A 27,475-nucleotide genomic window follows, 5' to 3' on the forward strand; every position below is an offset into this window, starting at 1 on the left:
AAAAAATATTATAAAAATCTCATTCGATCACAGTTTGATCAATATTTTATAAATGATCTCAATATTGACTCTCAAAAATGTTTTTTTTATATTAAGATCCTCTTTAATGAAAAAAACTATGATTATTGTTTAGATATCGAACGTTTTTGCAAAGCTGTTAAATATATCATATCTTATATTGGTAATTATCATAATTTTGAACATAATAAATTATTATGTGATCTTTTTTTTGATATAATAATAAAATTCAAGCTATATTTAAATAACCCTAATTTTGAGGCTAAATTTAATTCATTGTTAACTTTATTTTTAAATTATATTGTATGCATACTCAGTATTCCAGAATTTAAGATGAAATACAGGGATGCTTTAGAGCTCACAGATTTTAAGCAAAATATTATATTAATATTTATTGAGGAAAGTTTTTTTCAAATATTAAATAAAATTTTTATAAATAAAATAATTGTGCGAAATTCCTTGTCAAACATCTTAAATAAAGCTATGATATTTGTAACCTTGAAGATTATAGAAATTGCTCAATTTTCAACAAGTGTAATGAATATATATTACATTAATTTATTTACCATACCCCATTATTTTGATTATATTGCAAAACATCCTTATTATATTGCAAATAAAGTAAAGTATGATGAAAACCTATTGCAATATTTATTTAATGATATTCCCATTAGTATTTATAATAATATTCACCCAAATGACATTTTATGTATTTTAAGTAATTTAATTTTTTATTTTTATAATAATTTGACATGTTTGAATTTTTATTCTCATTTATCTGATTTTACATGTGTAATGATAAATTTATTAACCCGGTTAGAATTATTTATGATATCTGATAACAAGCAAACTTTACAATGGCATCAGATATTTGGTTGGACATCCATTATAAGTCCAAATACAGAAATTATAAATGCTATAAATAATAATATCAAATATTTGTGGTCTAAAGACATGATTGAGATCTTTTTTTCAAATCTTTCCCAAAATGAACATGTAGAAAAGCAGATTGATACAATTGATACCAACTCAATATCCTCATCAAGATTCCGGTTTCTTAATTATTATTGCCAGAATGGTAAAAATGAAAGTGGAAAAAAATCACTCTCATACCAACATTTTTCAAAGTGCTATGATAAGAAGATTGACAAGATGAAGGATACGGATATAATAAGTGACTCGTTTGTCAGCCTAATTTACACAAGCTTGTTGTATGAAAAACTCATGGACATCTTGCCCCAGTTCAAATTATCTATCATATCCTCTTTGGCAATCAATTACACCTTGATACGTTCTTTTTGGCACTATCTGATTAATTTTGAGTCATTGGATGTTTTATTAAGCAAATATACTCATTTACTTGACTCCTCGTTCTTCAAAGCTCTGAATCAGCCAGCAAATGAGAAACACTTTGTGAATTACTCCCACCACGTTTTTCAACCTCTCATTCTGTGTTGTGACATAACTAGTCATGCCATAATTTTGTTAGACGATCAAGAAATCTTTGAAGCTGAAACATTATTCTTTCATCCTAAAAACACCCTCTCTAGAATAGCCAAATTTTTGAATGTCCTAGTCTACACCATGATATGCCAAACCTATCCATGCCCAAAGAATAATTTTGACTCTGAAACCATCGGCATTGCCGCCAGCACTAATCGCGAAGAGCCTAATCCCACAACGTTAATTGGCAAATACAAAACCGAAGTGAGAGGAATGTTCTCTTCGATATTGAGCAAAAAAGTCAACAATAAGAATCCTTCCACCGCTACTTTCATAAGTCCGACTAGCGATAAATTTATCGTCGATGAAGGTTTCCTCTTGTCCGAACCCGCTTTCACCTCCTGCCACGCCCTTTTAAGCGTTTTACACGACCGCGATATCAAATCTCATTTCGTTCCATCACAGGTATAAATTGATCTTTTTTTAGGTGATAATTGTTTTTATTAATAATTTGATGACGAATTTTTATTTATCAAATTTATTAGAAGTGTTAGTTAAAAGCTACATTTTAATAACCTTATTCGACCCGGATATTATCGATATCAAATCAATAACTGCTGAAGGCCAATATCTTAGATGACCAATATTTATAAAAATGATTAATCGACATCCCGATTACATTTTAGTAAAATTATATATTTTCATATTTTTTTTATAAGGATCATTGGTTGATCAAGGAAGTCAAAATATCAAGTTTCCTTTCGAGGACAAGTCGCCGGAGTCAAGAGAGAGATAGATCATATTTGTTTTTGGATTACCAAGAATTAGACACTCATTTGGATCCATTTTTGATTCTTGAAGAATACGCGGAATCCCTACCCAGGGGGGCTACTCTTTATAAAAGGGTCAACGGCGGAAGTGAAGAAGAAGACGATAAGGAAGCCTTTTACGACGTTCCCCCAAAATCTAAAATCTTGCTTAATGTACAAATAAATAAATTTGAATTTTTTTATGATTTATATGTGGTTTAAAAAAAATCTATTTCGAAATATTATTAATCAAATTAATGAAGTGTTTGAAATCATAGACCAGAAGGAAATTTTGAGTAAACCCTAAAGATACAACATGTTCTGAAATTTTTCCGGAACGTTCTTGACACCCGAATCATATATTCTCATTTTATTTACTTATTTAAATTTATTAAGCCAACTTTCGTTAGGGGTGTAATAAAAAATTACCTTTAATTACCTTTCTCATCTCACTATCGAGGAGTGGCTAGTATAGTTAGGTAATATTTAAATGTCGGCTAATTCAGCTTGATCTACAGACGCATGCCGGATAAAATCCGTTAAGATTAAGGCATATTTATATAAATCTCTTTCAAATTTGAGCTATTAAGGAAAACTCTTAGACCAAAGTGCTAGTGGATAAAAACTCGGTTTAATCAACCGATTTTTCAGCAGACTAAAAATTGGCTTAAACTGGCAAAAATATGGTTATCACCCAACTATAGTGTCTAGATTAAAAATAAACTATTTGGATTAGAGAACCAAAGCCGGATCTGATTTAAAAATAAATTTGGAAAAATTGGGCCGAGCTCTGGCTAAAAAAAATTTTACAAAAGAAAATACGTGTCAGGCCTAGAATAGCTTATATTTTGTTTAAATAAAGTGATGCTTGGGATTAGGAGACAAAAAAAATAGGAAATTTTATTTAACTTTAAAAAATTAAAAAAAACGGTTTCAATTTAGAAATAAAAATACATCAACATTTAAAATTTTGAGGGACTTATTTGGGCTTTAAAAATGAAGAGAGGGAGAGGGGCTGAAGCTCTAATTTGGATAGATCGAAAATAGATAATTCTTCCAATTGGTTCATATGTGTTATTAGTAGAGTTTGAAGAAAAAAAATCAAAGATTTTTAGAGATTTTTTTCCCACAAATTTTGAAGCAAAATCTTTTTGTTGAAAAAATTTATGATTTTAATCATCATGAAAAATTTTTTTTTGTATAAAATCACGAAAAAAGATTTGGAAATTCTGATAAAATTTAATTCAAAAATCTTGTATGAGCCTTCAATAAAAAATTTTGTTTAATCATTCTCAAAAAAATCTTGTTTGAGCATTCTCATCTTCAACATTCAAAAAGCTTTGAGAATTATTCATTTTGAAAAGCGTTGTAATTTTATCTTTATATACAAAATATTTTGAGGTTTTCGAGTAGCATTTATGGTCCTGTCGGTTCAGTTTGTGTATCAAAATCCGATAGTTCTGGGTTTGAAATTCAGAAAGACCACATTTTTTCCTAAAGGCAACCAGATGGTTCTGCCCTTGGAAGTTAAATATGTAGAATATCGGAAGCGACCGCTTGACTCCGTTAATATCTATTAATAAATAAGTGTGTCTTGTTTACCAGTTTCTTATATGCCGACCAACAATTTGAAGTAGATAAGGGAGGGATAACTTGCTCCTTAACTAAGAGGAGGAGGGGGTGGGATGCCGATTTTTTATTTATCTATCTTTTCTAACATGATACAACGCTTAAATCGGATCATTAGGAATAAATGGATAATTTATTTTTAAATTAATGGCATTCTTTAACCTGTCTATAAATTAAGTTAATATTTAAAACATGAACCTTGAAAAAGTATTTAATAAGTTGAGGCAAATGATATCGAAAGTGATTACCGATGATATCAGCAATATGAAATCTCCCAAGGCTATGTTGCTATTAGTACATCTCTAGTTTTAACTCTTTTTTTGAGGATTGATCACATATGAACCGGAACTAATATTTACTGCAAGGCATGGCCTTGTCTTGTTTTTTACAGCAGATCGATTAAAAAAGATAAAATACAATGAATTACTTTTTAATTAATGTACATGAACACGTAAAACATGATTATTTAATGCACACTTTATAATATCTCATTCATTGTTTGCTCTTTCTATTCTTTTGCATAGAGAAACAATATATAAACATATTTATTTATTTTATTAATCAATATATTTATCTAAGGAAATATCGTTGAGGGAGAGAAGAGCCAGGGATGGCTCACGGTGACTGGGACATCAGAGTTATCCGAGAAAGATGATATAAATGATTCAAAGCTATTTAATCAATATTTTATATCCAATCAATTCCAACATATTAGATTGGTGGTAAGGGAATCAATATCGATTCCCAATTCTGGCAAAAATATTATTGGACTATCTCCTACAACAGGCTACATCAGTGGCATATGAACGGATCTTTTCTGAAGCTAGTGATAAAATATTTAAAAAATGGAATAGAATAAATCCAAAGATGGTTTTGAACCATGAAATTTGATCATGGATAAAAAAATGAAATTCATTTGATTTTTTAGAAGTTTATTAGAATATTTATATATAAATCAAATTTATTTTATAACCAAATATCTATTACACATATTAAATATATATCAAAAACTCATTAAATATGCAAATCGATTTATATTATATTTAATAAATTTGATATTAAAAATTATTAATATTGGTAATTCAACACATTTCATTTTTAATAAATTTAATACATAAAACTTTTATAGCATAACAAAAAAACATATTTTAAATGGGGCCGGACTGGACTGACGGTCCTACGGTCTGGTCTCATCTTACCTAACGGTTCAGCAACACTAATTCTTTGTATGACACATTGATTTTAATACAATTTTCAATAGTAATGTCTTAATAATATTATGAAAATTTTTTTAGATCATGCCACATATTCTTTCTCAGAATGATAGAGTTACGATTTTCCGAAAATATTTGTCCCGCGAATCAAACAGGGTCAAGCGAGATGAAAATGCGAATTATATAAAAGTCCGCAGAAATTCGATTCTTGAAGATGGGTTATTTTGGATTTTTAAAAAATTTATATATTACCTGGACCTGTTTTCTTTTGGAGTGAATGGGACTTAGCATCTTAAGTCCCCAGTGAAATATTATATATCAATTTGAGCTGGCAAATTTTTTATTAATGCTGATGCATCCTATAGCCTTTGAGTTATTAAACGTTCGATAAACATTATTTTAAAAATAATATTCATATGCAGGGGTAGTTCTAAATATATTATAAAAATATGAAAATTATTTTCGATTAATACAAACTAGTAAGCAGGCGATAAAATGTACAAAAGTTCGATATCCAAATTTTTAGAAACTATATTATACAACGCTCGATTATTATAACACTCAAACACTTTATTTCTCATTCATAGTTCGCGCGAAATCGTGGTAAATTATACACTGTATTTTAATATATTTCGCCGCGAATTGGCGCTAACTGTGAATGCAGGGTTAGTTTGGCATTAGCCTAATTTTATCTAATGTAAAAATAATTAGCCAGGAAATTCTAAAAATAAATAATTACCCCCCCCCCCCCCCAAGTAAAAAAATGGTAATTTAATTTTTACTTTTTAAAAACCCCTAAATTTAGGCTAATTAGAAATATTCAAAATAAATTAAATCACATAATAGAACATCGAGGGTTTTGAGGGGAAATTATAGATTTCGCAAATTTGTCTTAATATTTGGATAAAGTTATTATATATTTTTAGCATTTAAAGATATTATCTAACACCAACTGAACGTATAATTATTTTAATTAAGAAAGAGAGGGATGGAAGGAGAGAGTCACAGTCAGTATAAAAAATTTTTTTTGAAAAAAAATATGAAAAGATATGTCCAAATAACGAAATTATCGCCGCTAGAAATCAAAGGTATTATAAGGGTTCGCTTTGTCAACCCACAAGGGCTAGAAGAACCCGGGATCGACCAAGATGGCGTTTTTAAAGAATTTTTGGAAGAGATCGTTAAAAAGTTATTCGAACCGGATCTTAACTTATTTCGGGTAACCAACGATCATAAATATTACCCATCGGCAACCTCCTTTATTCAAGTTTATACGCGCAATTATTTTTTTTAAAAAAGATGGCTTGCAATTAATTTGGGGCTTAAGACTCGTTTTTTAAAAACGTAATCAAATTCGCTAAATCTATTGTCTAATTTTTTTTTTTAAAAAAAAAGATTCATTGATTTTGAGAGTATATTTGATATTGTTACAACAATTTTATAAATATAAATTTTGGATATTCTAATTCTGCTTTACCATTTATTTTAAATGTAATTAGTGAAAATATGAACATCATCTATACCTAATTTCTTAAAATCTTTAAAACAGATTTTTTTAAAAAAAAAAAAATTGTATCTTATTGCCATGCTCGACTTTTAAAATCGTTTTTTCTAATTTAAAAAAAAATTTAATTTATCTTCCGCTTTGGTGGATAAGCTATCCGACTAACATATAAGGATATATATGATCGTCCTGAAATTTTATGACCAGTCCGTTTAATGACGGGTTTCCAGGATTACCCGGGTAAGCCAGTTTTTCCTTCTCCATTTTTGTTGAGGTTCTGAGCCTCTCTATTTGTGAAATCCGTTTGCACCAGATTTTTGCTATTTGTCAGATCATTTTTTTCATATTTTGATATAGAATAAAAATGGAGTTTACGTACTCCGGTATAGTTGGGTATTGGCTAATTTGCCTCAATCTACAGTCGCGTGTTTAAGAAAAATCGCTAAGCATTTGAGACGTGATTTATTTATTTTTGCACAAAGTTGAGTTATATCTTTAAAAAATAACCTGAGGCTGAGGTAATAGTTTTCGGGTAAAACTAGGTTTCGTTTTAATCGGCTAAAAAATGAATCAATTACATAACAACTATATTTTCCAGGAATATAATGTATCCGCAAAATATAATCACAAATGACTAAGAAAATTTCCTAGACCAATGGAGTCGGGTCCGGATTTAGCTTCGATTTTCAGGGATTCTTTTAGTTTAGAACCCTGCTTTTAAATATGATCATCAACTATGAATTTTTTTTTACATTAACAGCGAAACCTATAAAAAAATAATAAGTATTTTTAATGTCCTAGATATTTAAGATTTAAAATCATGATTGAATGGAAAGGAAATATTTATAGCATTTCATCGCGTGAAGTATCATTTCAAACTTGTAAAATGTTCTTTCAAATTTGAAAAATGTCATTTCAAACTTTATGAATGTCATTTTATATATTTAATACATTACAAATTTGAAATGATACTTTAGATTTACTAGTAAATTGATAAGAATTGCCTTCGAATCGTCGAGGTTAGAAATAGTGATAAAAATAATTGGCTCACTTAAACAAGTAAATGAACATTATCAGTATTTAAAATTAAAATATAAACTTTATATTCAAATTTTTACCTATCTCTTATATCAATAAGGAAAATCACTTGAGCCTCTTCGAGTTCGCGGGTCTTCTCATAGGTAAAGCCGTATACGAGGGTCTGGTACTTGACACCATAGAACTCGCCTCTTTTTTTCTCAATCAAATCATTCAAAGGGGGCGGCGGTTAGTTGGCATTAACAATCAAATATTATCTCAACGACAAGAAAATAACGCGGTTGACGCTTCTTCTGCAGGATCTTCGAAAAATAATGCAAAGAGAGTTGGCAAAAAGATCAAGGACGAAAGAAGCGAAAATTTGAAATTACTCTACAGCCCGGTGGACGAATTGGGAGCTGCTGACCCAGTTCTTTATAAAAATTTGAAATACCTCAAGGATTGTAAGGAAAACGTGAAAGATTTGGGCTTAACCTTCGCCGTCAATGTCGAATGTCTGGGAAAGGTGGAAACCTGCGAATTGATGCCCGGTAAATTTGATGAGGGATTTTTTAACTGCACACCGATTTAATAACGCCGTTGCTAATCGAGTTACTTACTTTGGCGACTTTAAAAATGTGCCTATAATATATTATGATAAATCAAGCGAATCATTTAGTAATTATTCATAAGGCTGCTTTCTAAACATCAAAAAAAATAGGAAACCGTCAAATCTTTATCGAATAAACACAAAATTAGCCTTTTTAAAATAAAAAACTAAAAACTTTGCAAAAATATACATATTTTTAAATTTTTTAACTTTAACATTAGGCTTCCTTGAAGTTTTTAATGGAACACATCCTAAAATATTTCTTAGTTTGAAATGAATGTTTTTTTTTCATTTTTTATTTTACTGTTTAAATATAAATTACATAAAGTTTTCACTTCATTTTATTAACTTTAAAATTTTTAATAAAGTTATTTTATTATATTTGCACTATGAAAATAAATGTTGGTGGAAAGATTTTAATAATATGGTTTTCAAATTATATATAGTAATTTATGTCAAAATATGTATTTATTTATAGCAATCCATATTACAAAGAATCTAATTTATTTTTAGAAATTCAGCTTAATTTAATTTTTTTGAAATATAAATTGGTTATAGAAAACTTTTAACATACACAATATCAATGGTTATATATTAGTAGCACCACTAAGGGGAGGGGGGCTCAAGGACTCGAAGCCCCCCTGAAAATTTGTTATTTTTTTATACCCAAAAAAAGTCATTTTGAAAATGTTAGCTAAAAAAAAATAGGTCTAATGAAAATAATTTTAAAAAAAATTTTAAGCCTCCTGAGATCTGAGATTATAAATGCTATTGACGTCCTTATTATATATACGTAATCAATATAAATACATAGTATTAAGAATAGGTGTGCTATAGCTCTAAACCGGTCTATAATTACGAAATCGATATCATGGATGTACATTGATTACGTATAATATTATCATTAATATCATGTATGTGTTTTAAAAATGTTCTATAACCGATCTATAAATAAAATTAATTTAAACTGTAATTCTAAAAATATAATTAGATTCGGCTTAAATTAATTTTAAAAAATGAGATATTTTATAATTTCCTAATATCCGTTTATAACGAAGGTGGCACCAACATAGCCGTCAATCAAGAAAACAAATTTTCTTACATCCATCTAATGGCTCGCCACCGGTTGCACACCCAAATACATAAACAAGTCGAGACCTTTGTCAAAGGATTTTATTCCGTCATAAAACCAGGGTATATATCGATATTTTCCTCCACCGAACTTCAACAAATCATTTCAGGTATATTTTATTATTGTAAACCTTCCACTTTCGCTTTTCTCTGAGACATGAATGTTTTTTTTGACCTTTGTCAAGAATCATTCACTTTTTATTCATTAATTTATATTCGTTAAATATCTTTTTGCCGAGGAATACAAAACTATTTTTTGAGCACTCCTAAGCAAAAAAAAATTGATAGATGTAGATGCACCAATACTAGGGGGGGGGATTTATTTCTTGCATTCATTCATTTTTATCGGTTTAGAAAATAAATATTCGTAGCTTCATAATTTAAACTTTAAAAAAATTTTTGTGAAGATATCGGCTACTTTATATTTGGTTTAAATTTAAAGTCTCGGCCGATATAGACATTGTGAGTAATAAGTATCGGTGTATTTCTGATAAATAATGGAAAGCTAGCTGCTATAGACAAACCTTACTTTATGAAATTATTTAATAAAAGGATTTAATAATGTTCTTTGGTCGTTATCTTATATTAACCAAAAATTTAAACTTATAGAAAAAAAATATATGAAAATATATATAGGTGAAAATAGAGAATTAGATTTGCACGACTTGCGTAAGCACACCAAATACTACGGAGGTTTTCATGATAAGCACAGAGTAATCGTTTGGTTGTGGGATATTTTAGTGAAAGAATTCGATAAACAAGATCAAGCGAAATTCCTAAAATTTGTGACCAGTTGTTCGAGAGCTCCTTTACAGGGATTTTCTCATTTAGAACCACCTTTCGCTGTAAGATGTGTCGATGTTGGCGATGAAGAGGTTTATATATTATTTTTTGAAATATAATTTGTTATTTTATGAAAGTAAAGAAGGAAATCATCTTTTTTTTAATTTTTTAAATAAGAGCCCTCAAAATCCTTCAACCTCATCTGGGGAGTGGCAACGCCTTTTGGCGGCTAATTGAGGTCTAGGGGGTTCCCTGTGGTTTGGGTCTAGAATAGGATCACCGTGTCCTCAACGGGGTGTAAAAACCACTTAAAGGGATTGATGTCAGGAAGGGAATCCGATTTTAAAAACCTTGCTAAAAAATTCCTAATGATTAAATCAGAGGGAAAACTGACCAACCTGAGTAAATATGGAAATCACCATTAAACGGAGAAGATATAGTAGGGCTGATATTTTATTTGATCGATATGTCGAATAAAATATATCATTTTAATAATGCGATTTCATATTTGATAATCTTGAATACTCTGAGGTTTAAATGTATAGTTTTATGTTTCTAATCTTCCCTAATATAAGTGAGATAACTAGCAGCTACAATGAGAAATTTCTTTTTCTATTTAAAAAAAAGTGCATGTTTTTAAAAAAGTTTATGAATAAACATTTTATAATCAAATTTTCATAAAAGCTTGTTAAAATTATATATTTAAAAAATTGAAAAATAAAACGCTTCCCAGAAGCGCTATAAATTGGTATGAATCGACGTTTAACTTTTTCTATTTTCAATTGTAAAAACCCACTTAGTATTACTTTAGTAAACAACCGTAACCTTAGCGCTTGAAAGTAAAAAAAATCAGCACTTAGAATCGGTTTCAATTTAATTATAAAACCTTGGTGTCACAATTCCCAAAGATTCCATGGGTCTATTTGAACTGCTTTTTTATGCTACCGCTAACAAATTATAAGAGTATCAATCCTAAGTCAGAGACATCGAGTTTCATATTTTGAAATATGATTTTAAAAAAGGGGACTGTAAATTAGTGATCTGCATCGGGCCTAATTTTTCAAGCCCGGCCCGGCCCGAAGTTTTTTAAAAAAGTTTTGCCGGCCCGGCCCGAACCCGAATTTTATTTTAATAAAATTTACCGGCCCGGCCAGGCCCGAATTTATATAAATATAGAAATTAATTTTTATAATTACTTAAAATAAAAGACATATGTTATATAGCGTTTAGTTTCAATAAATTAAATCAAAATTTTTTATTTTACATAAAAAATTCAATATAAAATTGATAAATTTAGATTTATTTAAAAAAATTTCCAAGGTCCGACCCGGTCCGAAATTTTTTTAAAAATACTAGGCCCGGCCCGAACCCGATTATTTTAAATAAAATTAGGACCGGACTCGGGCCGGACCTAACTTTGCAGATCTCTACTGTAAATAATGATGATAGTAATTTTTTTTAGATATTTCGTTATACTTTTAAATTTTGCTATTGTGTAGCCCATTTAGCCTAATTGACCTTCTAACTGGATACCAGGTGAATTAACCGTTAATGAGTTATAAGGAAAATAAAAAAAACTTTGCCAAAACTTAAAATTAGTTTAATCATTTTCTCGTTTTCCCATATATTTAGGGGTACAGATGCAAGGTATTCAACGTTATTGATTTTTTTTATCTGTTTTATTAAAATATTAGATAGCGTCATAATTTATCCTTATACTAAAAAATAGTAGGGCCTGTGACCTAGTCAGTGAATCATTTGTCACCTACCTTATAGATCTAGATTCGAATCAATAAGAACCAAGGTTTTATGAAAACAACTAGGTGGTACCGTGCTACGATATGATATATAGAATATCGGAAGCATGATTCCTTTAATATATATTAAAATAAGAGTGGATCTTATTGCATTTTAATAAAATTTGGTCCTTGTTCAGCAATTGCTATAGACGACCTATATAGCGCCTCTGTATTTTTCAAACAAAATATAAAAAAATTAGCCAGAAGTGAGTTATCAAAATTATATTTTCGTGATTATATTATATTCAACTAGTGCTATAAACGTTACTTCAAATTAGAAACGCGTCACCGTTACGTCTGAAAAAATGAACGCGTTACCGTTACTCGTTACCTTTTTGAATTTTTTTCCTACAATATTTAATATAAATAAGATCTTTTTATAAAAAAAATTTTCATATATATAATTATAATATAAATAAAATTATACAAAAATAATATATTATATATAAGTTGACATCTTTTTGTGATAATTTTTTATTTTTTTTTAGCAGCAATTGATTTTCAAAATTTGATCAGACAAATAAGAACGCTTATGCTCAAAACTGTTCTCCGTTCTGTACACACATTCAATTGGCGTATAGGGTGGGAGAGTTGTATTATATTTAATAAATAAAAATTTTAATTCAGGGAATTTATTAAAAATATCTAATGAATTATCTTTATTTTGAAAAAGCTTAATAGATCATCTTCACAAGGATCTTCATTTATTTCCTCGTCAAAAATATTTTTATCTTTATCAGAAAATATTCTAGTATGTGTGGTGGAAAGAAATTAAGTCTGCGCTTTCTTATTAAGATCTTTTCTCAAACTGGAAATAAGTTCTAGGATTCTTCCTTTGTTGACATCTAATTTTATCCAGGGCCAATCCAATTTAAATAGCGGGTGAATTATTGCTGATAGCATATATTCATCTTTATAGATGTGTTTGAATCTATTGAAAATAAAAGATAATCAAAATATAAATTGTAAGCAAAATTTGAACTGTATACCTTTTATCTATGCCTTCCAGGATTGAAATAAGCGGCTTACAAAACTTGAAATTATTTAAAACCATTTTTTGGGGTTATAATATAATAGTTATCGTGGGAGTGAGATATCCCACATGCATTTTTTCTTCGCGCTCTAAAATTGAAAGAGCCGTAGCAATCGGTCCCATAACATATAAAGTCATACATATCACATTTCTTAATTAACACTAACCATACAATATTCATCCATGAACAACTTGTCGTTATCTGAAAATCTCTGCAATTCAGATTTATAACAAGATTCGTCAATTCTCCTTAATAAGACATACACAGTTTGAAGATTGCCTGTTTATTCCACAATAGCTTACACTTAGAAAATGTAATTTTTGAAATGGTTTTAAAATGGACATCGTCACCTGCCTTTTCATTGTCAACATTAGCAATGAAATTTAAAGTGGGTGCTGAAGATGAATTAAGCTTAGGTAAGTATACAATACTATCATTAGTATTTTGATTTTCAAACAGATCAAACAATAGTAGAGGAACTATTTCATCTTCGATTTTATCTCCTTGTTCATATACTCTAATAAATTTTTAATAATTATATTATTATTTTTTACTTGAAAGCTATTAAATAATTTCTATCGATAATGTATTTGGTCACTTTATTTTGTATCTTATATTTGGTAAAATTTTCAAAGATTATTTTTGCTAGATAATCATGCAATTTTTTGTTAATATTAATAAAATATGTGCTTTCTACAATTGAAAATAGTTATAATTCTTCAATTACAAAATTAAAAACTAATTTATCAATAGCGATTGAGCTATCTTCATCTTTGATGTAGATAGATTATACATATACATCTCGATGAGTATGAGTTGATTGGCTTCAATTTTTTTATTACTATTCAAATGTTCATTAATCTCTTTCATTTTTGAGGAATGTAGTTTTTTTTAATTAAAATATTAATTCCTGAATTATAATATTCTTAAAATAAATCTAAAATAGAATATTTTTATTAACATTTACTTTGAATTTGGATTGATTAACATTCAACTCAAAATTTAACGAGAGCTTAAACTAAAAATGAAGGAATGGTGGTTGATATGAATACAGCACTATATACAACTGATTATATTTATTAAAAAATTAAGTGGGATTTCAATAAAAATTTTGTAGCTGCAAAATAGTTCTCAAATATTTAAAAAAATTATTGATTACACTTAACCATATTGCCACTCGTTAGTTAATTAAAAATTATTTTTTTAGGACAATGGAGATACGATAGCTACCGTTATTCAGGGATTCTTGTCACTTAAAAAACAGCCCAATAAATTGAACAAAACTAGACTTCCTACTGCATCCACTTGTTTTAATCTCTTAAAACTACCTAATTACAGCAAGAAAAGTATTTTGAGGGAAAAACTAAAATACGCCATAAATAGCAATACCGGATTTGAATTATCTTAGTAAAAATACACTATAAATTATAATTTATATGAATAAATTTTTTATCAATGCCATTAAAGATCTACAATTTTATAATACTTATATCTAGATAATTTTATGAGTAAATATTAATTTATTTTTTAAAAAAATCGTCATTTAATAAATATATGCAAAAATTTGATAAAGAAGTATAATATAACACTTTTATGCTGTTTGACTGGAGGGATTAATGTAAAATTATATTTGATGAATTATATAATTTAATTATTTAAATATATATATATATAACAAAATTTGACTAATTAAAAATAAATCAGTATATAAAACTATTTTTAATTAATTCCACAAAATAAGTCATTATGTTGTTTATAATTGTCTAAAAAATTAAGTCATGATTAGTCATATAAATGTATTTTAAAAAATATGAATGAAATGTAATCCATCAATGCTGCAAAAGAGCCAGAGCAGCTTTTACGATACAATTTTTAGATATTCCAAAATGTTCCATAAGTTGTTCCGGTAACCCACTCCTAGGCAATCCAGTTACATAGAGATTTTTTATTTTAACATCTTTCTGTTCAGAGAGAGCAGAGTTGATAGCTTCTCCCATGCCACCTTACATTAGGAATATGAAAAAATATATATAACCGATATAGTAAAGATTAATAGTCCGATTTTAAGCTGCTCAACAAAAAAAGTAGTCAGCTGCATTCAGATCAAAGCAGTTAAGCGACAAAATAACTAGATTTTTTTAGGTTCAAGATCTCATTAAACAATACCAATATTATAAATGACAAGTCTTTTTTTAATAGAGCTAATATCTTAATACCTTCTAAATAATGGTCCTCGACTGTCAATAAAATTCCACCAGTTCGTACAGCATGATCTCTAATCGTTTTAGCATCTATAGGCTTAATCTAAAAAAATTTAAATGGTAAATAAATATTTATAAGTTTAAACTTAAAATTATGATAAATTTATTAAATAAATGTTACTAACCGAAAAAATGTCAATGATACAGGCGTCGATACCTTTGTTGGACAATTCCTTCCCTGCAGCTAAAGCTTCGAACAATGTTATTCCTCCCCCAACTATAGTTATTTTATCTTTTACCCCTTCTTTTACAACCTTGAAATTATTAATATGGTATTTTTATAAATAAAAAAAGGTATCTTTTTATTAAAGGTTAACCACACAATCAGAACATCCTAGAAATTTTTTTAAAAAATCCGCATTTTGTTGTTTAAAACTTTTTAGAAATACTGTAATACTTTTTAAAGCTGTGTTGAATATTAATATGACCTGATTATAAATGTGTATATATCTGAATTGGCACGAAGTAATGGAATGCTGCTAATAAAACTTTAAAAGTAATTATCAAAAAAAAAAGGTGAAGAGTCAGTATTAACAGCAATCAGCCCATGCTTTGGATAGGATAACAACTTTTAACTACCCAATCCTATTCTAACGCATTATAATTTCATTTAGCCAGTTCTAATACTATATGGATTAGTATTATTAAATGGCTCGATGCCTTTTAAATTAAGAATTTAGTGAAAATAATATTATGTAAGTTTCACAATCTCCAAGCTTGAGAATATTTTTTGGCTGAAATATTAGGTTAGTCGTTTTTAAAAATCGAGCCATTTAACAACAAATATCGATGCTATAAAAATTTTATGCATAAAAAATTAACTGCCAATATGGTGGCATTTTTTGAAATATATTAGGTCACCCTAATATCAGCACAGCCGTAGTTTTTTTAGTCTATGATAGTTTTTAGAGATTAATCGTATATAAATGCAATATATTATATAGGATGTATAATTTCTATATATAAAAAATCAGGCAGAGCCTTGCAAATCTCATTTTTCGTAAAATTTTAACAAGCCAGCCTAGACATTAAAATCGGGATATATTTTTATTGAATTTCAAAATATTATGATTAAATTAACATTTTATTAATTTATAATTAGTAAACGATTACGAAAAAAAAACATAATAACAAAAGGACAATAATGAGGCATAGATCATAAAATAAAGTAAAACAAAATAGATATATAAAAGCGAAAGCAGCAAAATTAGTCAAAACCTTCTTCACCTAATCATCAGGAGAGATGGAATTAATAAAACAAACATAATTAGCCTTAAGAATGGCTATTGCGATCCTCTGCCTTAAGTAAAAACCTTCGCGAGGCTCATCATTTTAAATTGCAATGTTTATTTTTAAAATTTTGAGAGCAATCTAAATATAATACTAAATCTATAACTAATATAATAAATTCACAAAAAATTAAACATTACAATACAGATTAGAGGTGGGCGCGGCCGTAAAATTACGCGTGACACGAAGGGTCACGGCGTGAGTATGAATAAATTTTAAATTATTAGGCGTGACGGGCCTTCCCAAAATTTTTGCCGGGCGCGTTTGGGCGTGAACATAAACTTTCCGTAGGGAAATTTTAATTATCAAAATTGATTTTTATGAATATAAGTTTGCAATTTTATAATTATAACATATATTTTCTAATTTAATTCTTTTTGAAAAAAACAAAAAAACGCATTTTATAAACAAAATTTTTTTTCTCGTCTTATAAAATTTCAAATAAATGAAAAAGAATATTTCTCTCTCTCATTCAGCAATAGAAATTTGGGAAAAAATAAATTTAATTTAAATATTTTTTATTTTCATTTATCTTTACTATATATATATATATATACTAATCATTTGCACTCAAATTATAATCAGTCAAAATTTATAGGAAGATTAGAGATCTTAATAACTTATTGTTTAAATTTTTTCATACTTACTACCAATCTAAATACTCAATTATAATTATCTAATATATGTATAAATAACAATAATTTTCCTCTTACATTTAAATTAACAAATTTCTAAAAAAATATGTAGATTTAAATATTAATTTGTCTTTTGTTTATATCTGTTCTAGATTAATAGCTTTTCCATTGCTTCTCAATTGTTTGAGTGTACAAAATTTTTTGAATAATTTACCACATAATGATCATAATAAATATACATAGTACAATGATTGTTTATGCACGCATTAAATTTTAATCAATATTTAAAGAATGCTCGGTAACAGATTCTCGTCCCACAATGAGTTTAAATAGAGAAACAAAAATTTGTAAAATTTCGCTGAAGATGATATAATAATAATCAAACCCCTAAAAAACAGGACAACATTTCTCAATAAAGGAATTACTTATTATGCAGCCATTCTAGATCCAAATTTCAAAAGTCTTAAATTTTTATAAAAAAAACAATAAAAATAAATGATACAAAATTAGAATATATGCATAAAACTATCATTTACAACTTTTCTAATTCATCACACAAAAAAACACTATATTCTAAATGAAACATTAGAGAATTTATAGATCTGATGAAGCGTCAGCATCTAAAGATGAAAGTAAATTCATCACTCATAAAACAAATAACAATTACAATATCTTGAAGTTTGAGAAGCAGGAAAATTCATTTCCTTTTTTAAGAAAATTAGTTAGTAAAATTTTATCAGCCCAGGCAAGTTCGCTAGTGAATGGTAATTTTCTATAGACAATTGATTAGAGGAAAGGCGAACACAGTTGAAATAAAAAAACATGGACTTTCTTCTTTTTCTAAATAATTTTGATTTATAAATTGTAATTAGTGTTATTAATATGGAATTAGAGAAATAAAAACTACTATAGAATAAATTCAAAAAAGCGTAAAAGTATGGCATAATGTTTTAAGAAATTTAAAAACGCCATAAATTTTTGGGCATGAACAAAATATTGTCTTACGTGTAGTGCTGTTAAACGGCTCGTTTTGAGTCTATTTTTAAAAACAGGTAACTCGATATTTCATCCAGAAAAATATTACGCAAGCCTGCAGATTTTGTTCATAGAAGGAACAAAGGTCTAGACATAAAATTATCGAAATCTCGAGGTTTAGGCTATATTTTTCTGGCTAAAATATTGAGTTAGCCGTTTTTAAAAATCAACTCAAAACGAGCCGGTAAACAACACTACTTTCGTGAGCAGGTGGGTTGGGTCAAAATATTAAGTGTAAAAGGGCGTAAAATTTTTTAATTGCACCGTGAGCATGTAGGCCATGAATAAAAAATTAGGCCCGCGCCCACCTCTAATACAGATATCAAGCAATTGATTTATAAAACCATTTTTATAGAAATAAATAGCCATAAAGTAGATATAAGAGCCTTAATTGACTGAGAAAAATTAGATACAGATATTATATTAATGTAATGGCCAAAAAATTCATATAAAAATCTTTTATGGATTGAGACTGATTTTTCATAAAATATTAATGTGCCAGGATTTGTACAAAAAATTAGTAAAATTTACTTTGCATTTGCCTATCTCAAAGACCTCCTCAGGTGAGTATATAACAGAAGTTGTGGGTCGACTTGTTCTTATATAAGAAATGCCCTTGTAATTAGCCATGAGTTCCATGCCCTTTTCGGTGGCTACAGCATCGGAGGGGTAGATAATCAAACATTTGGGGATAGATCTAAACATGGCTATATCCTCAAGAGCCATCTGTGAAGGGCCATCTTCACCTTGAAAAAATAATGTGCATCAATTATTTAAAAAAACAATCATCAGGCTGCATTCAAAGTGGAGACAGATCCGTTTTTTACATCTGTTCCATCAAAAGTCAATTCTCATTAAAAATGATAAATATTGATTTTCATTTTTAAAATATTATAAGTAACGTTATAACGTTCTATAAAATTTGCCGGATCCGTTTTTAAGATGGAAGGTATCGGAACGGACGCACTTTGAACATATATATCATTTTTAATGAGATTGACTTTCGATGGAAAGGATCCGTCTCCACTTTGAATGCAGCCTCAGGATTACAATTGTTGAAAAATTAGGGTAGACTCAATAAAAAATCGACCCGTGATTTCTAAAAAATAAAAATAAATATTCCTTCATTACTACATAAAAATAAAACAATTATTATAATTTCTTTTATATTGGACAAAGAAACGAGTAATAATTTCTTTAACTTTCTAAAATATGTTAAACTTTTAAAGAAGATCAGGTTAAAGAAAATTGAGTTTGCAGAGCTTTAGTTCATATACCAAAAGAAAAACATAATTCCACCAAATTAAAAAACCCCATAGCATATATAAAATATCAGAAATTCCATATTATACTAACCTATAGAACACCCACAATGACTTCCACATAGCTTAATATTTGCCTGGCTGAGAGCTGCCATGCGTATCTGATCGAATGCCCGAGTCAGAAAGCAGGCAAAGGTAGAAGCAAAGGGTATAGTCCTTGACCTAGCACCACAGCCTATTGCTACACCTACAAGTAACTGTTCTGCTATATAGCATTCTATGAACCGATCTGGGTGCTTTTCCATTAGTTTTATTGAGAATGTTGAGTTCTTGACATCTCCATCCATACCCACAATCAAGGGGCAATTGTCAGCGAGGCTCACTAGACCATCACCATAAGCTGCACGGGTCGCTATCTAAAAAATAGAACATAAACATTTATAGCTAAGACGTATCTGTGCCACTTTTTTAGTCAGGCCAGAAAACTTGTGAAGAAAAATTTTATGGATCAGATGGGAAATTTTTAAAATCTTAGAATTATTTTGAAATAACTGACATCTTACATAAAATAATTTCCACACCTAAAAACACAATTAATCATTCCATTGGCCAATTTATTTGGTTAATTATAGTGAGGTTTACCTATATCCACTAGTTACCCTTTTTAATTACATCCAAAGGTATCTTTATTAATTAAACCGGATATAGTTAACTATTAATTATTAAACACCAAGGTAATCTTATTAATTAAGCCTGATAACTATCAATTATTAGAGTAGTGATAACTAAAGATCTGCAAAAGTAGACCCGCAACATACCCAGCCCAAAAGCCTAATTTTTTTAAAAAATTGGGTTTGGGCCTAATTTGGGACAGGTCAGATAGAAATTTTTTAAATATATTTAAATTTAATAATTTTATATTGAATTTTTTATGTAAAATAAAAATATTTAATTTTATTTATAGAACTAGACGCCATATAACATTTATTAATTATAAAACTATATTTAAATAAATTCAGGCCAGGCTGGTAAATTTTATGTAAAAAAATTTTGGGTAGGCTGGCAAAACTTTTTTTTAAAAAAAAATTGGGTGAGGCCAGGCTTGAAAAATTAGGCCTGATGTAGATCACTAGTGATAATTAATCTTTTTATTTAATTCAATATAAAAAAAATGTCATTGTGTATATTGTATTTAAAAAATTATGTTAACCATAACCAAATTATTTAACATTGCACTAGATAGTAAATTATAGTGAAGGGTAACTATATAAAAGTTTTACTATGTTATAATTCTAATTGTAGTTTCCAGCCTTGTCAGTCAAGTAAAACTTTAAGTTTTAAAAATAAATATGTTAGATATTATAAAAAAAATTAGAATTAAATATAATTATCAAAAACCTTTTCACCAATTTTGTATTTTGGAAATTGACTGAGATTGATGTGAATTTTTTCCAATTGGTTAGGGGCAAGTTGAAATTCTGGAGATTTAATTTTCAATGGTGGAACCCCAAGATTTTGATTGACAATGTGGCTTTTAATAGCTTTAATGGCATCAGCTGCTTTATCACCTAAGGGTTTTCCATGCCAATTTGATTGGCCTTCAATACCTATTATAAATTTTTTTTTTAAATATAACAAGATGTTATATTTTTAAAACCTGGAATCCCTTTTCCTTTTAAGGTTTGGGCAACAATACAATAAGGTTTTTTCTTACAGTTCCTTGCATTTGTAAATGCCCCTATCAAAGCTTCAACACTATTACCATCAATAGTTTCTGCTTGAAAGCTGTATAATTTAGAGAATTAAATAAGCTAAAAAAAAAGTTCATACCCAAAAGCTTCTGCTCTTTTGGCATAAAAATCAGATTTATTTTCTTTTTCGAGCATGGTTTCCCCACTTTGTCCTAAACGATTAACATCAATGATAGCCACTAAGTTATCAAGCTCATAAAATGAAGCAAAACTCATGGCTTCAAACACACTTCCTTCAGCAAACTCACCATCACCCATCAAACAATAAACTCTTAAAGGAGCCCTATATACTAATTACATTAATAGTTATCAAATTAAATTTACTTTCCATTTTCTAAATACTTAGCAGTATAAGCCATTCCACAGCAAAAACTCAATCCCTGCCCAAGTGATCCAGTGGCTACATCAATGAAAGGCAGCTCCTATTATAAAGTTTAATAAAAAAATAAAGCTTTAATTATTACAGCTGTTGGATGTCCTTGTAAGTTTGAATCAAATTTTCGAAGGGTTAATAAATGCGCCAAAGGTATAAAACCAGCTTCTGCCCAACAAGCATATAAAATAGGTGCGGCATGACCCTAATTAATAGAATAAATTTAATTATATAAACATTAATACTTTAGACAAAACAAAGCGATCATTAGCTGGGTCTTGAGGATTCTCTGGCTTATAGCGCATTTCATTAAAAAATAAGACAGACATAACCTCTGCACATGAACAACAACTGGTGGGGTGGCTAAACAAAAAAAAATTTAAATATTTATCTTAAAAAATTACCCCGAATTGGATGCATTAGTTTCCTCTATAGAATGTATTCTCAGTTTATTCGCCACATCTTTGAGTTTTTGTATATCTTCATTATTGACATCACTTGTTATTTTCATTTTAAAAGAGGAAACAAACTTTTAAAGGTTAAATATTATTTAGTCACGCGAGAGTGCCTAAAATACCTAACTGCGAAATAAATTTAAAATCCTGCTTCTGTCCAAAATTTAACATTTAACTTATTATATATTAGGTAAATATATTATTTATATAAATTCAATATTGTTTTCAATTTGTGTAATCCCTAAAGATAGATTAGATATAACCAAAAGTAAGATTTAGATAACAGTTTTGCAGGTATTATAATATAATTATAAGTAGATCAAAACAGGGACCTCACAACCCTTTAGAATTTCAGAGGGCTCAACTAAAAAAAAATTATGGCCCCCAAACCATTTTAACATTTTCCCAGCCTTAGGCCGGGTTTTAAAAATATATATAGTTTTATATTGAAATTTGCAAACTGCTAATATTTAAATTTTATATTTTGTCAATTATTTAGCATACATATTAATACTATCATATAAATAAGTAAAACAATACAAGACATTTGGTAAACTAAAGATAATATTTTTTATTACAAAATATTTATCTATTTATTACAGTATTAAATATTTACTGTTAATTAGAATATAAAAAATTTATATTTTTCTTTCTTTTTAAATTTATTTAATGACCTTTTTTTCGTTTTGTGATAATATTTTTTGCGACCTTTAAAAAAAGATATCGTATTTGTATATGTAAAACGTTAAAATAACTTTTCTTAAAGTAACCTTAAAACAAATTGTAAATTGTATATATGTAAATAGTATTAAAATAATAATGTATATAGTTGTAAAATTTTCAATATCTTCAGTAGTAATAGTAATAAAAATAAAGATAAATTAAATAATTTTTTTTTACTTTTTCTTTACCTGCCTTTTATGAAAATAACACATTTTAGAACAACGGAAGGCTTAAAAAAAATAAAAAATAATTAAATTTTTATTTTATTTTTTATTAATACTAATACTTAAAATTTTACAATTTAATATATATTCTAGCTAATAACCCGTCAAGAATGACGGGGTTGAGAGGTAATTAGTTAGTTTTTCTCCCTACTTTTATGATAGTTGTTACCTGTTATTTGAAAATAATATCTTTTTATTTTTTATAACCCCCTCCCCCGGCCAGGTCCCCAGGCCTGCAAAAAAATTTGTTTTAGGTCAATTGATCCATATTTGATAATAGAATTCCCAAGCGTCCAAGCTGATAATAATTTTAAAAAATTTTTCTCAAACCTGGCCAACGCCAACGCGTAATAATTTTGAATTTATTTTCTCAAGCCTGGAGATAGGTAAATCTTTAAAAACCATATTCATTTTTTATTCTTTTTAATCTCGCTTAATCCTAATTCAGATCAGACCAACTCATTAGGACTAATAGTGAATACTATTTTTTGAGTAAAAATATATTTAAATTAGCTTTTATCTGAGACCCATATAAATATTATAATTAATATCTAATATAAAAAAATTCCCAACAGATTCATGCTCATAATCATGTTGAAAAAATTTTCTCAAGACCGCCAAAGACCATAAGAATTTTGGTAGTTAAGAAATGAAACAAAATATGTAAAAGTCATAATTCATTTAAAAATACAATCAGAATATGAAAGTTGCATGAGCCTTGGTTTTTTGATCAGGCCTAGCTATGTCTGCAAAAAAAAATTTCAGGCCAAATGTCTAACATTTAAAATTCAAAAATCTTCAAGCATCTCTATTTTAAATTTTATCCAATATAATTTCCATCACAAATTTAAATATATTTAAAATACTCTTAATGCTCACTGTATTGCAACAATTTTACCTCTTTTTCTCCTAAATTTTAATATTTTTATAAAATTTATTAATAAAATATATTTAGTACCATACACACAAATTAAATAATTAACTTCAACACCGTCAGCTAGTTATGGTAATAAACAGCAAAATTTTAAAAATATCATCTATTAATTAATATATATAATTAATATTTTAAATTTAATTATATTCAAGTTGGTTCATGCCTAAAGCACAGACCTTTGAAACGGGAGGTTTGTGGTTCGACTCTCGTAGATAACAAAAAATTGAGATACGAAAACGATCGTGGTTTGAGATTATGGAGATTATATATATTAGATATATATATACAATTTTAATTTACACTTTTTACATAAGTTTTTTTAAAAGGTTAAATTTTAACAAATTCGTCCTTAAATTAAATTAACATTTACGAAAATTAGGAAAATATAAAAGGTCATTAAATAAATTTAAAAGAAAGAATTTTTACAAAAAGGTCATTAATTACAAAGTAAAAAATATATAGTTTATGCAAAATTTATATATTAACATTTCCCTCTTTTTTTTAATGTCTTCTTTCCTCAGTTTCTTATCTTCACTTCCAGTCATTCGTTTCTCAATTGCTCCATTAGTCATTTGTTCGTATCTTTAGATTGTTTGTTTGACCATCTGATTATCGTTTGTTGAATCGATTATCGAACATCATGAAACATCGTTGTTTGCATGTCGTTGGTTGAACATTGCTTGTTGATATGCTGTTTGTATTGATCATCCCATTTCTCTTTCAAAATTTTATATATATATTTTTTGCAAAATTTTTTATTTATTTATAACTATATTATAATTTATCATATCAGAGAATTAAATACTTGTAATTTCAAATACAACTTTTTCAAGTAAAGAATTATAAAAGTGATAAAAAATATTAGTTTTTCCTTCATTATCCAATATACCTTTATATTTATACCTACAATCAGGCTATAGCATGCTCATTATGCTTATATTTAATTTTATCTTTAATTATAATAAAAAATTTAATACCATAAGAAATATATTCAGATTGAGCCTCACATATAGCTTCTTTTGCTTTACAAATAAAAATCTTAGATAAAAATAAATTTACCTATTTTCTTTCACTTAATTTTTTTGCTTTTAATGTTTAAATCTCTCAGGAATACAATTCCTCTTTGAAATTTGAAAACTGCATTTTAAATGTACTTTGTTCAACTAACTCTTTCATATCTTCCCTTGTCTAAAATATTATCAACATCAATATTGCTTCTATTTCTATTATTTAAATCTTTCATCTCAAAATCAATAACTCTTCTTTTTTCATTATTTTATAAATATAAAATATATGAGCTAAAATTTTTTAATTAAATATACTTTGTTCAACTTCAATTCTTTCATTTCTCCCTCTTCTTTTGTCTGAAATTAATCAACATCAATATTGTTTCGATTTCTATCATTTAAAATATTTACCCCAAAACCAATATCTTTGTTCTTCATTATCTAATAAAATAAAATAAATGACTAAAAGATGTTTTAATTAAATATACCTCTAACACTTTCATTGGCTCCTCTTCTTTTGTCTAAAATATTATCAATATAGCTTCCATTTCCATTATTTAAAGCATTCATGTCAAAATCAATTTATTTTTTCTTCAATCTATTATAAAACAAATAAGTAAAGATGTTTTAATTAAATATACTTAGAGTTTTAACAAAGTAGTTTCGGTCTAATTGACAGATGACAGGATTTTAACTGGGTGCAAACCTACCTCAAAATCTATTCCTACCCTCCTTAAAAATTTTGAGGCGTTCGGCGGCAATGTTATTCCATTATTTATTTTAATTATAATGGTACTCCTTTCATAATCTAAACAAAATAACTTCGATTATTTTAATTATTTTAGCTCTACTACCAACTATTAAAATATTATGAATACTAAGAAAGCCTGGATTAACCACTTATTAGAGAATCATGACAAAATCAGGTCTGCCTCAATATTATTATAAGAAATAACATATCTTACCTCATATTAGATAACTCCAAAAGTTATAAAGAAAAATATGGATTGAAATAGTGTTCGCTGCAACAATTCTAACAATTTATTTTTTATAATGCTCAATGATTAATGTTTGCATCATTATTTGTTATCTATGAAATAAAAATAAATGATTCTTATACTTTTTTGTACTATGATCATATTTTTTTAAAGGTAGCTTTATAAAATATTAATGATAATAGTAACAGATATAATGAAAATATTAGGTTTAACTCCTAGTATATATACAAAAAAACATGTGAATTCGTAATAAGGGAAACTGGGAAAACCTGGGTAAACCACTTAGAGAATCATAACAAAATCAGGTCTGCCCTAAAATTATTATAAGAAATAACAAATCTTACCTTGTATTATTGGAGATAACTCCAAAAATTAAGTTATGGAGAAAAATATGGATTGAAATTGTGTTTCTGCAACAATGCTAACAATATATATTTTAAAATGTTTAATGATTAATGTTTGCATCATTATTTGTTATCCATGAAATAAAAATAAATGATTCTTATACATTTTTGTACTATGATCAAGGTTATAATACTTTGATTTTATAAATTTATAAAATGCTTTTATAAAAAAAAAGAAATCTTAAAATTTAAATGACGATTGATCTATTTAATAATAAATTAAATAAGAAATTTAATTGAATATTGTAATATAATTGATTGAATGAAAATATTATGTATCATATTGTTTACATTTATAATTATTTTCACTAATAGTAGCTTCTTGAGTAATAATTGTTTTGACTGTTGGTATTTTATTGAGTAAATGTAATTTTTTTAATGGTAGCTTTATAAAATATTATTGATAATTTAGGTATTTTAGCTTCCGACATTTTATTCCATTTTCACAATAGGAAATATATATATATGGATAAATGTATACATAAAATTTTAGGAAGTTAAGTTTATCTTACATAATTATTCTACTCATCATACATTATAAAACATATAATAAAATATCTATATATATAATCATTAGTAACTGACAAATATAACACATAATATGTAAATATAATATTACAATAAATTACTACTTCATTTCCCCTTCATTAATTGAAAAGAAACAACTTAAAATTTCTCCTTAAACATCCTAGTCTTTGGCATCCCTATACCTCTACCTTGGTAAGATTGATCTCGCCTAGAGTATTAATATCGTTTTCCTTGTTGATTGATCTCACCTATCAATATCGTTTTCCTTGTTGATTGATCTCACCTAGAGTATCAATATCGTTTCCCTTGTAGATTGATCTCACCTAGAGTATCAATATCGTTTCCCTTGTTGATTGATCTTCCATCGGAGAATCGTTCGAGGCATGCCATGATCTCCCATCGGAGAATCAATATCGATGGATCTTCCATCGGAGTATCACAATCGAGTTTATTGTGCCTTGATCTCCCACCGGTGAATCGTTATCGAGTCATTTTGCCTTGATCTCCCACCGGAGAATTAATATCGATGGATCTCCCACCGGAGTATCGCTATCGAGTTTATTGTACATTGATCTCCACCGGATAATCAATGTAAATGGATTTC

The 27,475-nt window shown here is 27.8% G+C and overlaps 2 protein-coding genes across 2 annotated transcripts; one reads left to right on the forward strand and one right to left on the reverse strand.

Moving 5' to 3' along the window:
- Positions 1-661: 661 nt before the first annotated feature.
- Positions 662-16,705, forward strand: LOC135922661 (ubiquitin-protein ligase E3B-like). The gene is made up of 9 exons (XM_065457090.1): positions 662-1,926; positions 2,181-2,444; positions 5,195-5,331; positions 6,161-6,380; positions 7,756-8,185; positions 9,303-9,485; positions 10,012-10,250; positions 14,199-14,398; positions 16,690-16,705. Coding segments are annotated over exons 1-9 (2,787 nt in total). The 5' UTR covers positions 662-813; the 3' UTR covers positions 16,691-16,705.
- Positions 14,588-22,152, reverse strand: LOC135922662 (transketolase-like). Its single transcript, XM_065457091.1, has 12 exons — positions 22,003-22,152; positions 21,844-21,961; positions 21,690-21,803; positions 21,550-21,647; positions 21,305-21,508; positions 21,132-21,259; positions 20,873-21,081; positions 19,569-19,890; positions 18,744-18,958; positions 15,378-15,506; positions 15,208-15,295; positions 14,588-14,993 (listed from the first exon to the last, which is right to left on the reverse strand). Exons 1-12 carry the CDS (start codon positions 22,107-22,109, stop codon positions 14,821-14,823), a joined length of 1,905 nt encoding a protein of 634 aa, XP_065313163.1. The 5' UTR covers positions 22,110-22,152; the 3' UTR covers positions 14,588-14,820.
- Between the last annotated feature and the right edge of the window lie 5,323 nt (positions 22,153-27,475).

The sequence above is a fragment of the Gordionus sp. m RMFG-2023 genome, chromosome 1 (genome assembly GCF_954871325.1).
Source record: "Gordionus sp. m RMFG-2023 chromosome 1, tfGorSpeb1-WG-v2, whole genome shotgun sequence".
NCBI classification, from domain to species: domain Eukaryota; kingdom Metazoa; phylum Nematomorpha; class Gordioida; order Chordodea; family Parachordodidae; genus Gordionus; species Gordionus sp. m RMFG-2023.

Bases quoted from the DNA above. Each gene is read 5' to 3' on its own strand.
- LOC135922662 (XM_065457091.1), bottom strand. From the start codon at position 22,109: ATGAAAATAACAAGTGATGTCAATAATGAAGATATACAAAAACTCAAA. The intron at 21,962-22,002 runs GTAATTTTTTAA...TTTTTTGTTTAG, and splicing joins ACTAATGCATCCAATTCGGG to CCACCCCACCAGTTGTTGTT. The intron at 15,296-15,377 runs GTTAGTAACATT...AAATTTTTTTAG, and splicing joins GTATCATTGACATTTTTTCG to ATTAAGCCTATAGATGCTAA.
- LOC135922661 (XM_065457090.1), top strand. From the start codon at position 814: ATGATAAATTTATTAACCCGGTTAGAATTATTTATGATATCTGATAAC. The intron at 2,445-5,194 runs GTACAAATAAAT...AAATTTTTTTAG, and splicing joins AATCTAAAATCTTGCTTAAT to ATCATGCCACATATTCTTTC. The intron at 8,186-9,302 runs GTAAATTTGATG...TTTATAACGAAG, and splicing joins AACCTGCGAATTGATGCCCG to GTGGCACCAACATAGCCGTC.